The 21,709-nt window shown below is 38.6% G+C and overlaps 1 protein-coding gene across 4 annotated transcripts in view; it reads left to right on the forward strand.

Annotated features, from left to right (window-relative positions):
* TBC1D1 (TBC1 (tre-2/USP6, BUB2, cdc16) domain family, member 1) overlaps nt 1–21,709 on the forward strand; it is a 111,843-nt gene that overhangs the window by 88,387 nt on the left and 1,747 nt on the right. For 3 of the 4 annotated variants that reach the window (XM_010574432.1, XM_010574433.1, XM_010574434.1), the window contains 6 exons: nt 1,351–1,512; nt 4,369–4,527; nt 11,323–11,567; nt 12,010–12,169; nt 16,416–16,585; nt 19,462–19,632. In XM_010574432.1, the coding sequence (XP_010572734.1) occupies nt 1,351–1,512; nt 4,369–4,527; nt 11,323–11,567; nt 12,010–12,169; nt 16,416–16,585; nt 19,462–19,632 (1,067 nt within the window). The remainder of the gene's footprint in view (nt 1–1,350; nt 1,513–4,368; nt 4,528–11,322; nt 11,568–12,009; nt 12,170–16,415; nt 16,586–19,461; nt 19,633–21,709) is intronic. The other variant, XM_010574435.1, reaches the window with a different exon arrangement.

The raw sequence follows: 21,709 nt of genomic DNA on the forward strand, positions 1-21,709 counted from the left end.
TATTTTTAAATTTTTGTTTAATACTATAGAACATTTTCAGTCCTTTATGTCTTTTGAACCTGTGCTCTGCTCATTTTTGCAAGTAGAGAGCTGCTGACCATATCCCAGGGCTCTTGTCATGGAACTAGGTGTGTTGAGTACTCAGCCACATTACAGCCCAAATATCCATGTTGTTAAATTCTCCATAGACTTACCACAGTTTGTCACTCCTTAGTGCTCCATTTGTAGCTTCATCTCAGTTTCCTTATAGCATTTTCTTTCAGCATTTCATGGCTTTTAGGAATAGATGTCTGACGTTTCTCTATCTCATCTGTACTACACCTTTTTTCTCTATCTGAGCTGAAAGACCTCTTCTGTTTTTTCAGTCTTGCGAACTGCACAAATTCATCCACTGTCCCAAAAGGTGCTTTGTTATTTAGTTTACATGAATGCCATTAATAAACCCTTTTTTCCAGGTACATTCTAGTACTAAAATGCCCCTGCAGAAACAAAACTTAAAAGCTTTGCCAGGAGTCCCTTGAAATTCTCACTCCGCTTCTAAACTTCGGAATTAACACTCGGCTACAGAATTCATTTTAATTTTTGCCATGGTTCTTTGATGCTTTCCCAGCTATTGATTAATTTTTTTTAATCCGTTATAGATAACACATGAAGATACGGTGCAATATTCTTATAAATTATAATCTGAGAAAATCACCAGTACTAGAATGCGCCTCTGCTCCAGGAGTTCTGATGGTCTAAAATGTCTTACTTAAGACTGAGTTATGCATTGCATTGACCCTTGTTCTGATATCTTCAGTGGAGTCTTTGAGAGCCTCATGTATATATAGTGTTTATAGTCTTATTTGTGTTCAAGGTTCTGAAGTTTTCTATACTTGAACTTCCCTTTTTATGTAGTATATAAAAATGGACATGTGAATGTTCACCTTTAATTTTTTTACTTTGTCATCATTATTATTATTATTATTATTATGATGGAGCTGTATGCATAAGAAATAGATTACTGTATTGGGTTTGTGGTTTTATTTGGTGTGGGTCTGCTGTACTAATTGTTTTTCAGAGCTGTTAGGAAAATGTTGTGGTTTTTTTCATTAGTCATCACCTGTAAGGAACTTAATTTAACAGGCCAAACACAGTTAATATTACATATAATATCTTAAAAAAAACCACAAAACCAACAACCAAACAAAACCAAAACACCCCACAATCACAAAAATTTAGATATGTAATATTTCAGAATTAATAAGGTTTAATTTTAGGTGGATTGCATGATGAAGTTCTAAGTTCTATTAATCCGTTTTACAAAGAATAAACAATATTAACTGGCGCATTCATGATACCACTTTCTAGCTTCAGAAAACAATTTGCAGAACAGACGTCTGAAACTTGACTATGAAGAAATCACACCATGCTTGAAAGATGTAACTTTGATTTGGGAAAAAATGTTGAGTACACCTGGAAGGTCAAAGATTAAATTTGATGTGGAAAAAATACATTCTGCTGTTGGGCAAGGTAAGCACAGTTTGTTATTTTGAGTTGTTGAAATGCATGTAAATTGTATTAGATAAGGAATAGGGTGACTTCTTAAGCACTCCTTATAACCAGATTCTCACTAGAGCTGTTCCTCAGGTTGCTGACTAAACAAGTAACAATGTTCAGTATCTTCATGGTTGTGTATGGAATTAACAGTCCCTTTCAGCGGTACTTGGTATTCATTTTTTAATAACATTTGTCCCTACAGGAGAGCTGTACGGTACTTCAATGCATTACAATTGTTGCAATCTGATTTTATAAATTCAAAGTTATAATTAAAGAAAAAAGCCTGGATAATGCCAAAGAAATGACTGTGTAAATAACTGAAGAAACTGTCTGCACTATTATCTGGAAATTCGCTGTTCCAGCCTGGGTAGTATGTGTGTATACAAACAGTATCCATGGATATCTCTGTAGAACTGCCTTTTATTTTTTGAGTTCAACAACACATTGTACCTGCAAACACCACTTACAGTCTTCCTCACAACTGCAGGCTGAGCAACCAGCCCCTCTCTCCACTGCATCAGAAGTAATATAACCTAAGGTTGTTTTATAAATATTCTAAGAAATTGGGTTATTACTCAATGTTATTTGTGCCATGGTTGGACCCAAAGGCCTTACGCTGAGTGCTCTATGTAGCTGATGGTGAAGATGGCTACTCCAAGGAGGTTTTTATAGTTCTATTGCACCTGCCTATATGCAAATATTCAAGCAAGTTAAACCAAATTGTCCATTTAAGATGACTAGGTAAGTGTAGATTCCTAACAATATCAAATGCCCCAAGCACAAATCTCTGCAGAGTAAAGAAAGCTCATTATCACGGGTTTCCTTCCATTCATGTAGGTAAAGGGCTCTGTCCAGTCAGTATTTGAGCATGAGAAAAACTTGGTTTGCTTGATAGTCCAGTGATGCTGGCCTCTGTTGGAGTTCAAAATAAAACTTAAAAAACTTGGAGTGATGCAAAATAAGTAAATAAAGCCCTGCTTAGTGGATTGCTAATAAAAAGCACGTGCAAATAGCCAGTAGAAGGGGAAATTAACCCTAGCTCTTGATGCTATTATTATGCTCTGCTCTCTAGACCTAAGTTGTGTCAGAGTTCTTAGAGTGATGTCAAATTTCATACATATGCATTTAAATTGAGTTTAGCAAGTTCTAGTTTAGACCAAAACCATTAAAAATAACTTGAGTTAGCAAGGCAAACAGGTAAGAAATGCAGGTTTCAATAAGCATGGGGCTTAAATTAGGATAACAAACATATAGTGTTGACCTATAATGTACACTGTAGTACATGTTTAAATATAGTGCATCTTTCATTTAGGAAGTAGTAAACTGAATACTTTATTTTACATGTACGATGCAGCATACAGAGATAAATTTAATATCTGACTACTTCCTTAAAGGGAATTTTAGTTAATTTGTAGTTTTGCAGCTGTAAATGTGCACTGTTAAGCCAGTGCTACCCTATGTGACACATTCAACCTTACTGAAGCTAAAGAGATTTTGGATGTGTATCTGAAAAAGAGAACCTGGCTCATTCAGTGTCTGAAACAGCACTTTCCCTCACTATTTCATGTTGGAGACTTTTTGATAATTGGGTTTAAGTTCCCTAAAGTAATTTACAGAAATGTTCTCTAAATACCCTTGGGATGTGGATTCAAATATTATACATTTCTACTAGCATTTCATTTTCAAGCAATTGTCTCTGGATTATGATAGTGTAATAAAAATGAGTATTGCAGAGATAAATTCATATCCTTTTGTGCTTAGATGAGAGAAGGGAGTGAAATTGCTTTAATATGTTTTGTTATCTTTCCATGTAAGTTGTATGCTTGAGTCAATTTTGATTTCTCCAATTGTTGTTGTCATCCATATGTTACATACGTACCAAAACAAAAAAAGCAGTCCAAAAAACTTTAAGCCGTAAGTTACTTCAAACTGTAATATATGATTCCAATACATCATGGATTAGACGGAATACTTTCGCAAAGAATAGTGTATTGATTTCTTGTGTAGATGATTTAATAGTGCCAGTCTTGTGCTGAATAAAGTATGCGTGTAACAATAACCTTTCTGTTACTTTGAGAGCTTTTTGTGTAGATACTAATGAAGGCTACCATTACCTATGTGAAATAGTTAAGTAGTATCGTCCTTTTTTATAAAGAAAGAAATTCAAGCTTTAGAACATTTTTATGTGTACCAGTCATTCAGCAAACCAATAGCAAAACTAGAAATACAAAACTTGCTTTCTGATTATGTGCCTTCTGTTGTAGTCTCTAGATCACATCTCATTTGTTCTTGTTTATACTTTTGGTATGTGTGTATCCTACCTTCCTAAAACTTACTCTTAACAACAGTGTCAGTGCTATATTAATGAAAAATGTTAATTAGTTCCATTGCAGTGCTTTATTGTGTACTTTACATGGAAAAATGGGATATAAGCATATGCCATGGTTTAAGAAAATTAACTCTATCCCAGCTGAAACCAGGACAGCATATAACTTTTCAGAGGCAAGTATTGCAATTTTTGCTGCCTCTTCTGGTACTTCTGAGACTGGATGTAAGCAGTAACCTTAGACTTAGACAGCTCACCCTGTTTCTAACTTAAATCTCTCCTGTTAAGATGCTGATGTCTTTCATTGGTTGAGGAAGTATAAGCACTGTAGTTTGATCTGCTTCTATGGTCTACTGGAGATAGCAGATACAGATCTAGCAGATAGGGATCTGCTTGCATATCTAGCAGATACAGATCTTCAGTTCCTCAATCCTGTTAACTCAACTATAGCTGAACCCTCAGTATGAGTACAAATTACTGTTTTAATGACTTTCTTCTCTCAGGAGTACCACGTCACCACCGTGGGGAGATCTGGAAGTTTCTAGCAGAGCAATACCACCTTAAACACCAGTTTCCGAGTAAACAACCACCAAAGGACACACCTTATAAAGAACTCCTAAAACAACTAACTTCTCAACAACATGCAATACTTATTGACCTAGGTAAGTACAGTAGTGGTCTGAAATTAAAATAAGGGGTTTATGATCTCTGGAAGAGAATTAAATAAAAGAGGGTAACACACAAAAAGCCTCTCACCATTTAATAATAGGTTGTTGGTAAGAACTGCTGTTAATCTGGTATAAGTGAGAACTATTACTTGACACCATTAGGAAAATGCAAAATCTGCAGTTCAAGCACAGAGATCCTTTGAAACTTGTGGTAATAAGAGGTTGCTAGATGTAACTGTAACGCATCTGTATTTCAGATACTGACAGTGAACTCCACAGGCACATGGAATACAAATTGTCAAGAAAGGAAGTCAATATTTAAGTGCAGACTGTTGAATCATGTGCTATTCATTCCTGATGTCCAGTGTTTGCTGTCTCCGTTAAACACTTCTACTTGAAATAATGCATAAGTTTTGCTCTTTGCTTTTTTTTCTTTTTTTTAATGGATAGCTGCTAGCAGTTGGTATTTTTACTTGCATTAAAACAATTATGAAAAAAGGTCTTTTTAATAATACTTTTTAAAAAGGCTCTTTTTAAGGAAGGTTATTCACGCTGCCTAATTTTAAGCAGTAGCTGCCTCCTGATTTAGGGACCATGAATTGGTCTGTGGAGGTGCATATACTATAGTCCATTGAGTTTAGCAGAGAGAGGTTAGGAACCAAGGCTCTTAGATTTGAAGTGACTGGTAGGTGGGCTTCAGGCAGGCTTTTGCTCTTATTGAGTCAAGTTTTCCATTTTCCCTCACTTTTATTGTTCAAAGCTGAAAAAGTTTTTTCTAATATTAGAAGGAAACATGAGAAAGGGAAATCTAAATGGAATGAAATGATTGTTTGAGGGTAGGAGCAGAAGAGATTGCTTCAGATAATTGTAAAATAGCAGTCTTTGTATACCTCAAAAAAATTATGCCATTCTTAACCCTTCCTTTTACTTTTCCTGGGCCTCTTTCTTTATCACTTTTAGTTCCCTTGTGTGAGATTGTCTTTTGTTGATTGACTCTTGCCACTGCTAGACTAAGACCATAATGAAACCCAGGAACATTTAGAAAGACCAAAATCAGTATGCTCTGTAAGATGTGGATCAGTATTAAGCATTGTTACTGTCTCTGCTTGCTGCTGCTCCCAGATGGTTTTGTTACGGTCTGTATCAGTATGAGCAATCTCTCCATCTCAGAAGCTCTCACAAGTCAGCCATTTGTTTCGTAGACCTCACAGAGGTACTTTTTGGCATCTTCTCCATCTTCCTTCATGAAGGCTGTTCTGTTTTCTCTCCAGTCCTGCCCCCAGGCAGCACATGGCTGCTCCTTATCTGGGTTAAGTATTCTGTGGAATCTGTTGCAGTCATTAAAGCATTCTAATGTGACACTAATTATTCAAATATATGCGATTGTTGAGTCAGATGTTCACATGTCTAACCTTTACCCTGGCAAAAGTATATGTGTTTGAATGTAAGCCATCTGATGCAAGTTTATAACACATCACTGGTATGTGGCTGAATTGGAAGTTTCTACAGATAATCTACAGATGATCCTCATGAATATACAGTTGTGGATAATATTTTAAGATATTGTTTTCTCCTCCCTTGGATATTTTAAGTCAGTTTATTTTCTGAGAAACCAGGAGCCAAGAGGATCCCAGCTCTTGTGTGTAGGATAATCCCACAATTAATGCAGTGTTGACTATGCTCTTTCCTAATAAAGGAAAAAAATTAATAATGTCTTCCAAAGCATAACAGAACTTAAAACAGACTTGTGTTGTGGGGTGTGGGATTTGGGTCTGAGGATTTGTGTGGGGCAATTTGAGAGGTCCATAATCACTAAGTTTGATTAAATGAATTTGCCATGAAAAACTCCCATCAGGGGAAGTTATGCACTGCAAGTAACCAAATGTCATGTGATAGAATGATAAAAATTTATGGGAAAATCTGTACTTGGTTTGATCTGAATGATTAATACCTATTGTATTATTTTCACTTATGTCTTTTCTGCAAAGAAGTAGTACAGAGTTGTCCCATCATACTTCTGCTCTTTATAACAACTCAAACAGTATTTGAGTATTTTTCATTACAAATGAAAGGCTATACCCCTTTTCTTCCACATGGAAGAATTGCCTGATCACCTATACCCAGAGCTGTCCAGGGGCACCTATTGCTTAATAACTCAATGTGCAGACTATCTTCAGCAGGTACTGAACTGTGAGAAGATTTGTCAAGTTTAGATGGTGACCTAAGCTTTATATGGTAAATGAGAATATTTTCTCCTTTTTTGCAATGCTTGGTAGAGTGAGTCAAAATATCAAGGCAGTGCATAGAAAACAAGAATCTGGTGGAACAGGCATGTTTCTGCAGAAACTGGTGTCAGCTGAGGTGGGGAGGGTGGTGGTCGATGCCACCTTCACTTTCCCCTACTTGACAGGCCTGTTAGGTTTCAATTAAGCACTGGGAAAGTAACACTCCAAGCAGCCTTAATGCCAGCTGGGAATAGGCAGTTGCAATGTAGGTAAATTGTTTCCCTCCAGACTTTGTCACACCAATTCTAGGAATTCACCTGGATCGCACAGCGCCAGAACCCATCTTTTGTTTTTGAGAAAGACATTTATATGCAGCCAGAGATCATTTGCTAGCAAGTACCTATCGATCAAGTCAGCATACCTGGTATTGATACCCCTGGCAATGAACGTCGGGATTCTGTTGCACTGAAGTGCCTCAGTAAGGGGTGAATAGTTTTGTGCTGAGTTAGTGAATTGAACACCTTCGGCAGAGGTGAGAGGGGTGGGACAACTCCTGGACAGTAGGGAGCACAGTCAGTCTGAGTTTGGTTGGCTCACACAGCAGACTGGGGCTTGCTGGCTCAGCAAGCTGTTCATATTTTCTGCCTGGTTCTGCACATGAATACTTTCTCATCTTAGCTGTGTGCTCTGCTTGTAGAAACAAATGACTGCATGTGTTGGCAAATTGGTAACTTCATGGTGGTTTTCATGCAAAGTGTTGTTTTTGCTGGGGAGCTATTTGCTAGCTCATTAGCTGAGGGAAGGATTGGGCCCTATTATTTCAGTAACATGACACTAGGAAGCTGAAGACTTCCTAGTTTCCTAGTGATTCACATTGAAATAGAGTAGTGCTGCACAGTAACAGAGAGCATAACCGGATAGGCAGCTAGAAGGAATTTGCATGTTCTGACTTGCGTACCTTCAGGCTATCAGAAGAGTTTTCTCTTAAATCTTTAAGAATCCTTCTGAAAGCATGCACTTCTCCCTTGTGAAAAACCTATGTTCTTGCAACATGCGGTTATAATATTTAAAAAAACTTACCAAAATTAAGCTAGAGAGGTCTTGCTAACACAGTATAAGCCAATGCCGTAATAGTATTGCTCACACTTAGTTGAATAGATGCATCTTCAGCTGTAAATAGCGCTTCTGGAGAATGAGGACAGCAGCGTGCATCTGGATGCAGAGATAAGGTACAGCAGCCACTTTCCTCGCCCAGTTTACATGTCACAGTGCCATTTCATTACATGGACAAGAACAAAGCCACAATTCCCTGAAGGCTTTTTATGTGTTTCCTTTTGTGGCACCACCTGCACAACCACTGCAGTCACTGGGGATTTCAGGTCCTGAACACCAAAGTCATGTTCAATAAATGATATCTTCTCTCACTAAGGTAGGGTAAATTGACTTCCAGATGCTCTCAGTGTAGGAAACCACTGTACTCATCACTGACTATTTGCTGAGCACAGTAGAAAATTATATTTTGTTTTATTACATTTCAAAAATAAAGTAATAAGTACTTACTTTCTCATTCTGGCACTCTTGAGGTATCACAGTTCATTTAGAGTCTCTTTTCAGCAGGGCCAGGAGTTGTTTGCTCCTAAGTAAAAGATAAAATTCTTAGTTAAGTCATCACCAGGGCACTCGGAAACAAATCAGCTTGTGAGTTTAGCAGTTCTGCTCCTCCTCCATTTACTGTTTTTTAGAACTTCCTTGCATTTTTATTCTTGTCAGCTTGTAACTTTTCTTCGTGACTTATATGAAAGGAGCCTTGCTGTGTGAGCGAGGCAGTACAGGTCTGTCTTTAGACCATGCTGTAATAATCTGTCATTCAGACAGAGGATTCCTTTGCAAAGGAACACGAGCTCCTTCTCATTTGGAAGTTAGAAATATTTTGTCTGTAACGTTCAACTCTGTGACAGCCTGGCCAAGGGGGAACGTGCTCAGGAACTGAATGCCAGCATCCCATGTGACAAGGTAGAGCAGCTACCAGATGGCAGGAGGACTCTGCCCGGGCTTTGTCTTCTTGAAACCGGAGCTCTGATATTATCTGACAGCACAGCAGCGTTCCAGGAGCTAAAGGGTGGGGTGGTATTTAACAAGTGGGTGGCCAAAAAACAAGCTCCACTTAATACTAGAACAAAAGAAGCATTCCAATTTCTTCTCCATTGAGGTATTTCACAGGGGAAATCTGATAGGGGGAGAGTTTTTTTCCTAGAAATGAAAATATTTACTTTTGGAAAAGTTTTTGAAAAAAAATCTGTAGAAGTGAAACCTTTAATGTGTCTGTTCATGGAATCACAGAGTGGTTGAGGTTGGAAGGGAGCTCTTGAGACCATCTAGTCCAACCCCTCTGCTCAAAGCAGGGTAATCTAAAGCAGGTTGCCCGGGACCATGTTCGCTCAGGTTTTGAATATGTCCATAGATGGAGACTCCGCAACCTCTCTGGTCAGCCTGTGCTGGTGTCTGACCACCCTTACAATAAGAAAAGATTTATTTTCTTATGTTAGGTGAAATTTCCGGTATTTCAGTTTGTGCCCATTACCCCTTGTCCTGCCAGTGGCACCACTGAGAAGAGCCTGGCTCCCTCTTCTTCATTCCCTCCCACTGGGTATTTGTGCACATTGATGAGATCCCCCTGAGCATTTTCTTCTCCAGGCTGAAGAGTCCCAGGTCTCTCAGTCTTTCTTCATAGGAGAGATGCTCCAGTCCCTTCATGATCTTAGTGGCCCTTTGCTGGACTCTCTCGAGTATGTCCATGTCTCTCCTGTACTGGGGAGCCCAGAACTGGACACAGCGCTCCAGGTGTGGCCTCACCGGTGCTGAGTAGAGGGGAAGGATCACATCCTTCGAACAGCTGGCAATGGCCCGCCTAATGGAGCCCAGGATACTATTAGCCTTCTTTGCTGCACGGGCACATTTCTGGCTCATGTTCAACTTGGCAAGGACCAGGTCCTTTTCTGCAAAGCTGCTTTTCAGCTGGGTGGCCCCCAGCATATACTGGTGCGTGGGGTTGTTCCTCCCTAGCTGCAAGATTTTTGCACTACCCTTTGTTGAAGTTCATGAAGTTCCTGTCAGCCCGTTTCTTCAGCCTGTCAAGGTCCCTGTGAATGGCAGGACGATCCTCTGGTGTATCTGCTACTCCTCCCAGTTTTGTATCATCTGCAGGCTTGCTGAGGGTGCACTCATTAATGACCCTCCCTAATCAGGGATCAGCTAGAACAAAGGCTATGGCACCCTGTCATCAAGGGCAGCTGATGAGGGTTGGTTAGAAGCTGCCAGAGCTACCCTTACCACAGCCTCAGCCTTACCTGCCAGCAGCAGTACTTCCAGGTTCCCAGGAGTCCCCTGGTGATCCCAGACAAAGTATCCAGATGCTCAAGAGCTTGAAGAAGCAAAGCCCAGAAACTGCTGCACAAAGTGCTGTGTCTGTTGGCTGCCTCCATTAGCTGCACTCTCATATAATATGTATATAGCATGTATCATAGCACATACGTAGCTACAGAATTCTTGATATTGTAAGGGCCGCAGAAAAAAAGACAAATTGAGTTTTTACTCACTGAGTAAATATTGTGGGTCAAACTGATTGTGTAAGTTACCTAGTTGGATTGGTTTGGTTTAAGGACGTGGGTTCCAGCTCTGTATGAAAGTTTACAGATAAGCCAGTGTGGGGTGGAAGTCACCATCTTGTTCTAGAACTGAAGGACTGGAAATGGCTCAGTTGTGCTCCTACAGCTCTACAACTAGTATAGTTTACCTTAGGGTAGGGTTTAAAGAGATGTGGGAATAGATCCAAAACCCATTGCTACCAAGAGAAAGGTTTGCTCCAACAACCTACTCCTACTCTCCAAGCACTTGTGACTTGTGCTGGTGCTCATGGGATGCCTCCTGGAGCTGACACAGCTGAGCGACAGGGGAGAATAACTAACCCCATGTAAAAAGGGATTTTTCTGCCAGGTTAGTGAACTGGATCAGCTCATGGAAGAGCCTGAGCTTCATGCTGCAGGAAAGCAGGAAGGACCCGTAAGACTGGGAAGGACCAAGGCAAGGAGGGAGGTGACAAAAGACACATTTACTGGAAAAAAAGACAAGAAGAAAAAAGAAAGGAAAGGGGCCCCAACCCACAGAGCTCAGATGTTCTAAGTCTGTGCCTGGATCCTAATAGTTGTCTAAAAGCTAACACTTTTTAATCAAGAAAAGAGGACTGGGTGACTCGTCGAGCCACTGAATCAAGTCTCCCACAAACTGATCAAGGGCCAGTCTTAAGAACCAGTTACTCAGCTGTTCCAAACAACAGACTGTCCCCATTCCCCTGACAATTTCTAAATTAATTTTGCAACTACTGTAACAAAACAGTAGTAGAGTATAGGAGTCGATTGTTTTGTATTGTTAACTTTCATATGGTCTTCCTGTGGGTTGACTCAGAATCTACCTTTTTGAAAGACTGTTTAATTTGATAGCATGGCAAGGTTGGGGGTTTTTTTGTTTATTTTTTAGTTTAAGTCACTAACTTCAGCTGTTTTCACAGGGCGCACATTTCCAACACATCCGTACTTCTCAGCACAGCTGGGAGCTGGGCAGCTGTCACTCTACAATATTTTGAAGGCCTATTCGCTTCTGGACCAGGAAGTAGGATATTGCCAGGGCCTTAGTTTTGTAGCAGGAGTTTTACTACTTCATATGAGTGAAGAAGATGCTTTTAAAATGCTGAAGTTTCTCATGTTTGACATGGGCCTGAGAAAACAATATCGTCCTGACATGACAATTTTACAGGTATGATTTTATTTTTTCTAATAAAAGGATGCTAATGTTAAATCATAATGCAATATAGATAGCCTTGTCAAAATCTGGACTTGAACTTAAAATCAGTTCTCAAAAATGGGGAAGGATAATCTGGGAAAAGAATACATCATCTTAAATGCACTGTTTTCAAATAAAAAGACTACTGGGGAAACTATGAAAACCATAAATAGGAAGAATTCTGTTCCATGTTGTATGAGGTTCAAATGACCCTGCAAATGACCCTGTCATAGGTTCACAGGTGACCCATCCTGGGTCTTTTAGATGGCTTCTGAGTATTGCTTTTCTTCACAACATTCCATCCAAACGTCAATTGACAAGTATCTTCTTCTAGTAAGAGCGTGAAGCATGGACTTTGTTACTATGAGTGTTAAAACATGTTTATCTTTAGTCTCTTTGTTCTTATTCCATGCAGATCCAGATGTATCAACTGTCTCGACTTCTTCACGACTACCATCGAGATCTGTATAACCACCTAGAGGAACATGAGATTGGCCCCAGCCTCTATGCTGCTCCCTGGTTTCTCACCATGTTTGCATCCCAGTTTCCACTTGGATTTGTAGCCAGAGTGTTTGGTAATTCTTCATAAAACTTCTATCTGTTCTTTTTGAAGTCTTATATTTGGAATCCTCTTGTTAGGAACAGCATTATTATCCAGCCTGTTTCAGACACCCAAGAGAAATATTTTACTTACTATTGATGAACAGAAGAAGAACAACAGAGGTCATCTTATGGAGCATGTAGTATTTACAGTAAAATGTAAAAAAAGAGAGAGGAGGAAAGCATATGACAGTCCCAAACTGTCCTGTCTTTTCATCCTCATTGTTACGTTTTCCCACTCTGTAACCACTTGTAGAGAAGATGTAGAATTTGATGCCATGAAGGCATGGTGTTATGACAATGGCAATTCAACACTTACAGTTAGTTTCAAGCTGAAAAGAGATGTCACAAAGGCATCATCTAAGAAATACATCCATTTACTCTGTTATCACTGTCTTCAGCAGTGTCAGTGGAAAATTATTTTGAGGGTTGTATTTTTAAAACACACACAGAGATGGCCCTTGCAGTTTAATTATGGATTTACTCTGCAGTAACATAGGGCCTTTAAACTAGTGTTTCTTATCCTTACAATTTTAGCCTGATTGATAATCTCACTTTCTGAAAATGTTTGGAAGCATATGGGGTTTAGGCTCTAAAGTCACTTCTGTTACCTATTTTTAGAATCTACAGAAGTAAAGTTCTCTTTTTTTTAATTAAACTCCAATTAAGAATTTACCTTAATGCTATCTTATGGATGTATATTTCATAGATTGTTTGGTATTTGAGAATATGCTTTATTTCCTTTTCAGTTGTTTGTTTTTCAATTTCATTATGTGGTACTTGTTCATCCATGATGAGCAGGCTGGATTGGAGCTTTCCCCCCGATTCCTGTCTTCTAATGAGAAGCTATTTTCATTTTCCTCAGTCAGTCTCACTTAAGAGATGTCATGAAGCAATTCTTTATTAGGACGTTAATATTCACACTTTCCTGACTTAAAAAAATTATAGTCACATCTACCACAATAACAAATAATGAATATGCATTCCAAGAAGAACCAACAGGAATCCCGTCCTGTTTCTGTTTAAGGACATGCCAAAAGTAGTGCTAGAAGAAATCTCAGTGAAAAGGATGGTGTGTAGCTAAGTAGAACTACATGTCCTGTGATTAGCATCTTAACTCCAGGGAAAAAAATTTTTTCCTGGAACAGTCCAAAGTAGGCTAATATACATCAACAAGCATCTAGCTGAGAGTAATAATCTGTAGGAATTAAATGAAGTGCTGTATGTGAGTGTCACATACTGAGTTTATAATCAGTTCATCTTTCAATTATTCTTAAATCGTTCATAGTATTGTAAATGATAAGAATAGTCTTTGAATTGGACAGTTGACTGCAGTAAGGGTATAAAAGTACCATGTGTATCCAGTACATTTGGATTTCTGCCTTAATACACAAATTAGTATTTTTCTGTCATTGGAGGGTTGTAGGGCTTTAGAAAGCAAAGATTTTGCATTAGAATCGAAGGCATAGGTGCATGATCTTCAGAGGACTGATTTTAGGTCAAGAACAGAAAGCATGTGTGACTGAAACTGTCACCTCTTTAAAATCTCTGATGTTTTTTAGAGAGAAAGTCCAGCATGACCAACACTTGCAGTTTTTAATGTTTCAAAGTATTTAGTAATTTCCTTTAGTGGAAGCTACGTAAGTCGAGAACATTGGTCATTCTTTTACATTAGAAAGTAAAATCTCATCTTCACCCATGCTAAAGACTCTAAAACACAACTATAAATGTAAAAAAGGCTAGAGCTGTCACTTTGCTCGCAGCTGTCATTGGCAGCATGGCAAGTTAGGATCCGATCAGTTCTGACCCATGTGTTCACGCACTTTTGCAGAACATACATACATTTTCATTGCCCACTTATTAGAAGGCTTGGGATGAAAGAATGTTGCCTTTTAATGTTGAAGTAACTCATGTATAGGTTACTATGACTGTAAGATTGCACTGCCATTTTCTAACATGGTATCTCTGAACCATTGATGTTTGAAGCCCCACTGCTATTTAATAATATAATTGTAACAGACCACTTCCTTTAGATTTCCATAGAGCGTACTTTTTGCAAGCATCTTACAAGCAATATGTAAAAGAAGTGGGCTAGAAAGAGGTTAACCCAAAAACTGTTTTATGAGTCAAATAGCAAAACTCCTTTTAACTTTTTAATTATCTGTCCAAACTTTCAACATGCCTCCTGTGCAGGATCTAATGAAAATACAGCATCAACAAAGATGTTCTTTTTAATACTCCTATTTACTTATTAATGGAGGAGACTTGGTAGAATAGTGTTTATTTTGTTTCAAGATTGTAGATAAAACTTGATTTTTTTTTTTAATCCTGTAGGCTGCCAGTCATGCTGACATTAATTTGGGTACCTTCACTGTACTGTCATTGGCTGGCAGCCCACTTAACGGGAAGCATGAGGAGTGGATAACAAACAGGTCTTTGTTAAGTATTTGCTATTTTAAATGAGAGGGGGATTTCAGCCATATATTACCAGCTCAGCTCATACAGACATTCATTAACAACTTATAGGTCACCTTGAGTTAATCTACATGTCTTTATGGGCAGGTGCTGAATCATAAATATGCATTATTTTCAGCTCTGTTTTTTTCACTTTTTCCTAGCTGGTCTTCAGCATTCCCATACTTTTCAGTTTCAATAGCAAATTGAGGCAGATGCCTGCACTGTTACCGCTTTTCAATCATTCCTACCTTTGGACTTCAAATTGAATCAGACTTGAAAAAATTTATACCACTTTTAGGACAAATGGTGGCAAAGTGCAAGATTTATGGTTAGTTATTACTTGTGCTTTTCTTTCTCAGAGAGAGAGAGAAGTGAAATGAGTTATGGCTTCAACATTAGAGGCAAAAGAGCGCAAAGGGGGAATTTCATTATGATACAAATTCGGAAAGAGAGGTTGCTTTTACTAAGAAAGGCAGTTAGCCAGTGTTTTCATATGTTCTTTACTACATCAGAGATACCTGTGGTTTTGCTAGTAGTTGTTTCCCTTACCATGTGGTGGTTTTTTTCTCTCTCTCTCTTTATTCTTCTTGGGTTTTATCATTAAGACATACTATTTATTTGGTGTCACTGTGCTACTTAAGTGATTGTGACTTCATTCACAGCTTCAAATACAAAGAAGGGAAAGAACAAGAGAGAAGCCCTTTAAAAATAAAAATATATTTAGGAAATGTGGAATAAAACCACAGTATCTTATCTTCCTTTTCCTCCATCAGTATTGTTTCATATGTTAGATGCTTTTGCCTGTAGCAAGTCCCTCAATAAAACCAGGAGCAGATTCTGAGTTACAGTAGCAGGAAAGTCAAATGCAGGGCAATGCTGTTTATACTGTGGACAGATGGGTTTGTGAAGATGGGTTTCTTGTCTGATGCTTTCATTGCAGTCTTCTTTTTTTTGTTCTATAAAGACATAGGCATTTTGTAAAGGAAAAGAAAAGAAAGGAAGTTGCATTGAAAGGTCACTATATACTGTGGTTTCAGTGTGCTTGAATGTATGCCAGGTGCTGTCATTGCAGGGCCACCTGCAGTATTAACGCTTAAGCTGTATTACTAAGATTTCAGGGTACTTATTAATGTATTTATTAGAATATTAACATAAGTAGTTGAGACACAAACTAAAAATAAGCACATGCACATGAAACTCGAGGCTGCTGGAAAGTGCACATTTAGCCTCATGTGCTCAGTGTTGTATTAACTGAGATTTTATAGCTTTCTCCACCAGATGGGAAAAGAACAGAACTTCAGATCTTTGGCTGTGTCTTCAGGTATAGTTTTTGCCTGTTGTATTAGGATTTTTAAATGGCATTGGGATTAGAATTCTATTCAAATTCAGATTCCTGTTAACATCTCAAAAGAAAAAAGCGCACAAAACTATTACATGCACAAAAAGTGGCAACACTGACAAACTTGACTACCTGGTTTATTGTGTACTTAGCTTAAATTTGAACTGGATTTCTTGGATGAAAACTCACTAAACAAATTAATAATTGATTGTGTTAGTCAAGTGTGCTATTCACAGTAATAATCCTGATCCTGTAAAACTTCTAAAGCCACAGCCACAGTAACAAAAGCACGTGTCTGGCACAGTATATCTAGCCTCCAGATCACTCCTATGAGAAGTTGTTGTCCTTGGACATTTTACTGGTTTAATATTCTTGTCATAAGATGTGCTTGCTTGATGTACTCTGTTTTTTCTTTGTTTTCACAGATATGCTCTTTCTTCAAGGATCAGAGGCTATATTTAAAGTGGCTTTAAGCCTTTTGGGAAGCCACAAGCCCTTGATTCTGCAGCATGAGAACCTAGAAACTATTGTTGATTTTATTAAAAGTACTCTTCCCAACTTGGGTTTGGTACAGATGGAAAAGACCATTAGTCAGGTATGAAATAATCTGAATATATGAGTAGTATGCAAAGGAATGGTCTTTTTACCAAGTTCTTGACAGAAAAACCACAACAGTGTATTGTGTTACTTCAAGCTGAGAATTCTATTACTGTAGTTCTGAAGATGTTGAAAACTTTTGGAAGCATATGACTTGCATAATACTTCTGTATTCATACATCTACATGTTGGTTATGGTCCCTTTATGAAGCCTTTAATGAAAATTAGTTTACTTTTTTACTTTTAAGTGTACAACAATGTTACTGGCAGCAATGTTGCAGCCCATATGCAGTGCATTCCGCAAAAAAAGCAGCAAGGTGGGCTAAAACCCTTTTGAGTTTTCCTGTCTCCAAAGAATCTTGCTCTCCAAGTCTCATTTCAGAAGCAAAAATTGACTTACAAGAGCCTCATAAATAATGACCTTACTTAATGAAATTAGAAGCCTCCCTAGGTTGACTTTGTCTATACTGGCTTTTATGGTGCTGGTTCAGTATCTGACAATAGTGCCTTTGTATTTCTGCCAGGAGTACATGGGGCAGTGCAGTCTCTTGCAGTGAGCAGTGACTCTAGACAGCAAAAACTGGGAATCCTCAATATACTTTTTTTTAAATGGCAGACAAGGAAAATGATGCAATATTGTTAAGCTAGCAGAAGGCTCCAGATGATAACTATGGAATTTGAAAAAAATCACAGATTATTGCAGTTAAGGCTTGCCTGTTTAGAAACCCGAACTGTTACACTTGACATCTAATTTGCATCAGGCAAGTAGAAGACGTGTTTTAGCCTGTTTTTCTGAAGGCCTTTTGTGGTCCAAAACATGGGGGGCGCACTGTGCAGAACTGCAAATGCCTGCTGCTCACCAAGGGCTGCAGGAGATCTGCAAAGCCTGTGGCTTGATAAAGAAAGCAGGCAGCAGCACAGTACACTGCAGAATGCTTGCAAGGGGCTCCCTTCTGATCCCTGGCAGCAAAGCTTCCAGGGGATGTGCACTCAAATTAGGATCAGAAAAATTGCTTCTTGTGCTTACTATCAAAGAAAGGAGGGGAGAACTAGAAAGCCTGTGTGAGGAGAAGGAAAGCAAGTGATTTCTAGGAGCCAAAGGGGTTCATATGTTATCTGTCAGGCTGAAAGGCTGGAGTGCATAGCTCTGCAGACTTGCAGTGCTTGGGCAACCTGCAGAAAACCACTGGCTTTGAGCAGAAGGAGGGAGAGAAACTCTGTTTAGGCAGCTCTGACTACTCTAAATTTAAAGTGGGCAGGTAGAAGTGAGTTGAAGGGAGATCCCTTCCCCTGCTTTGATCAGGGCTGCCTTTGAAGAGAGGCAGCTGTTTGACCAGCCCTGGAGTGCATACACAGCTCCTGGGCCAGTATCCATCCTCACACCTTCTGCAGAGTGGCCTTTGGTTTACATGCCCTAACGTGCCTTCAGTTAGCTGGTTTTCAAGTCAAGCTTTTGATTTGCTTCATGTTTCCCCCTTTCAGATTTGATACTCTGGGTATGACAGCAGGGATTTCCCTCCCTTCCCAAGAGCACAGAGGCTAGAAGTGGCAGAGGTCATGAGAGGAACTAGCATTCCGCCCTGCTGAATTGCACCATTTGTTTTATTGAAGTTTCAACAGCATGTGTTCTAGAGATGCTTAGATCTACAGAAAATGAAAGTTCCATATGTGTAACCACACTCAAATTAAAATTGTATTTCAGCCTTCTGTACTTAGATGCTCAGTGTGTGTGTTTCTACATCTATACAGCTATGAGAGAATTTTTTATAGCATAAGTAATAGCTGTCAGAACCATTTCATAAACAGATGTTTTCTTTAACTATAACCACCAGTTAAGGTCTTGTAGACAAAGCAGATAAATAAAATAGGCAATAACTCTTGTTATTTCAACAGGTATTTAAGATAGTATTTGGTATTTGACTCATTTTCAAAAGGAATAAAGTACAAGAGGTTTAAAAATAAAGAATAACCCTTGAAGTTATATTCTTGGGCTATTTTCCAGATGCATTTTTAAATCAACTTTTGTTTCTACTATGTTCTGTGATTGACACGCTTATCCTTTTAATTTACCACCTTTTTCACTGCTTTCAGAGGAGATAACTAGCTCAGGGACATTAGAGTCATATTTCCTGAATAATTTGAAGGCAGATGTTTGCCAAAACCTAGGAAAAGGAAAATACAATCCCAGTTTTTTCCTTGCAGTCACTCTGTGCCCTCCATTTATTTATCTGCTTTTAAAATAAAGGGTTTTCTTAATATTCATGTGTAAGACCGAGCACTCATTTTGGTGATTCATAGTTAATAATAGAAATCTGCTTTGACATTACATAATGTTTCCATTAAGTGTATTAGTGTAAGGATAGATTATTTCATCTTCTTTCAGTCACTAGGAGTACCATAGAATCATAAATAAACCTAGCAACGTTTATTGTTTTTCATTTAAAGCTTTCATTCTACTTAGCCTTACACTTGCACATGTGGCTCATGGGCATGGACCACACTTTTCTAAAGTGACATGTAATTCCAAGTATGTCTAGGAGGGTTTATGCCAAACTGAGATGCATTACATTTGAAATCTAAAAAAGGTGATACCCTATGAAGTCTACACTTCTTGAAAACTTCAGTGTAAGTGATTTTGCTGAAGTCATACAGCAAATCAGTAGCAAAGTTTTTAAGTAGATCCAATGCCAAAGTATTGCACTCTACTGCCTCAATCTTGCCATTTCCAGAGTAGGAGATGTGAATGCCAAAACTTAAGTCCTTTTTTGGTATGCAGTGATTAGATATCTAAGTCTAGATCCATCGATTTTAAAGCATTGAATGAGCTATGTTTTAGATCTGCACAGCACTTAATAATATTTTTATATACAACAGGTGTTTGAAATGGATATTGCCAAGCAGTTGCAAGCTTATGAAGTTGAATACCATGTGCTTCAGGATGAGCTTATAGATTCATCTTTAAATGACAATCAGAGACTGGATAAATTAGAAAAGGCAAACAGCAGCTTGCGCAAACAAAACTTTGATCTCCTGGAAGAACTGCAGGTACAATTTGTATTTCATGTTTAATTAACATTCTAATTTATCTACCTTTTCAGAAAAGACTATCTTACACCAAGGCACAGGAAAGATTGGCATGTGGTCTAGTGTTTTTGAAGTGTAGCCATTTGGAATTTTTAGTTTAGCCTTTAAACTTAAATGCAGAAGAAATTCTGAGAGTGAGTAGATACAGCACATGCTTACAATTAGTGAAAAGTTGATTCATCACACTGTCTCTTCTCTTGTAATTAAAATCATAGCTGTAGAAGATGACTAAAAACATACAAAGTGCTTTCTCAACTTCATTTTTACGTTTTCAGTCACTGCTTTATTACAGCAGGGATACTAGTCTATCACAAATGGGAAAGCTAATGCCAGTGTCACAATATAGAGTTACATCAGATATGGGGTACGTTGCCTATATAGACATACTCTTTCTTACAAAAAAATTTTTTTAAACTGTTATCCAGATTGTTTAGACAATATGTGAAATAATAATTTCTAATATATACTTGGTGCCTGTTCAGTCTGCAGCTTTTTCAGAGGCAGTACACCTGGTCTCTATAGGGGGTGTTCTTTGCTTAACTGTTCAAGAATTCAGCTTTCTGGCTGCTTTATAACACCACATGACTTCTATAACTTTTGACTGTGCATTTAGTTTGATGGAGAAAGGGAGTTCAAGGGTAAGAAGAAGACATTTCAAGCTTCTTGATTATTGTTAAAGACATAGACTTTGTAAGATAATAGGTGAGGAGTTCAGGTTTCTCAGACATTGGTCCTGTATCATGACTAAAGCTAGCCAACTGTGCAGACTTAGATTGCCTCTCCTAATAAAAATTTGCTTGAGCTGTAAATCCTGATCCTGTGAGACCTGAATGTGTTTCAGGTTCTAAAATGAGCCTTAGAGAAGTCCGAAGAAATACTCCTCTGCAAGATATTTTCATAAAGCTCCAGGCACATGGGCAAGGAAATTGTTGAATGTAGTATGGGGGAGAGGGATTTCTGGCATGACATTCAAGATGTGATGTCCTACAGATACCTGCATCAGGGGATCTTCTCCTGCTCCTGTCCCTAAAGACTTTGCAGCCCTAAGCAGTGTTTGTACAAAGCTCATCTCCACCTGAGTGCTGGCAAGTCAGCACCTAACATCATAGTGGGGAACGTAACTGTCTGTAGTGTTGGAGCAATCCCTTTGTCTTAGAGGTGGGCTTCATCAGCCTTCGTTTCCTATGGTGAAAGGTGACCCATTGCTGATGGGAGGAAAATGCATCACCAAACAATGTGGGTCATGGTTTGTCAATATTTTGCCCCCACAGGCTGAACTTTTTAACCCACCATAATTACATGAAGGGCAGTGAGCTCATCAGAAAGGCAAATACTTCCCTGAAAGCCAAGACCATCCAGTGCTCTTGTCTCCAAATTTTATTCACAGCTTACAACTTCAGAACGGATCTCAGCTTTTGTCAAAGTACCTGTCCTGGTTTCAGCTGGGACAGAGTTGATTTTCTTTCTAATAGCTGGTACAGTGCTATGTTTTGGGTTCAGTATGAGAAGAATGTTGATAACACACTGATGTTTTCAGTTGTTGCTCAGTAGTGTTTAGTCTAAGTCAAGGATTTTTCTGCTTCTCACGCCCCGCCAGCAAGAAGGCTGGAGGGGCGCAAGAAGTTGGGAGGGGACACAGCCAGGGCAGCTGACCCAAACTGACCAAAGGAATATTCCATACCATGGGATGTCATGCCCAGTATAGAAACTGGGGGGAGTTGGCCTGGAGGGATCTCTGTTCAGGAACTAACTGGGCATCGGTCAACGAGTGGTGAGCAATTGCATTGTGCATCACTTGTTTTGTATATTCCAATTTTTTATTATTATTATTGTTGTTGTTGTTGTTGTCACTTATCATTATTATTATCATCATCATCATTATTATTTTCTTCCTTTCTGTTCTATTAAACTGTCTTTATCTCAACCCACCAGTTTTACTTTTTCCTTTCTCTCCATCCCTCCCACACAACCTCACCCCACTGGCCAACGTATAATTTGCAGACTTAGTAACTTTCTAATTTCATTACTTTGCATTATA

The sequence above is a fragment of the Haliaeetus leucocephalus genome, unplaced genomic scaffold (genome assembly GCF_000737465.1).
Source record: "Haliaeetus leucocephalus isolate CR32 unplaced genomic scaffold, Haliaeetus_leucocephalus-4.0 Scaffold439, whole genome shotgun sequence".
In the NCBI taxonomy this organism is placed as follows: domain Eukaryota; kingdom Metazoa; phylum Chordata; class Aves; order Accipitriformes; family Accipitridae; genus Haliaeetus; species Haliaeetus leucocephalus.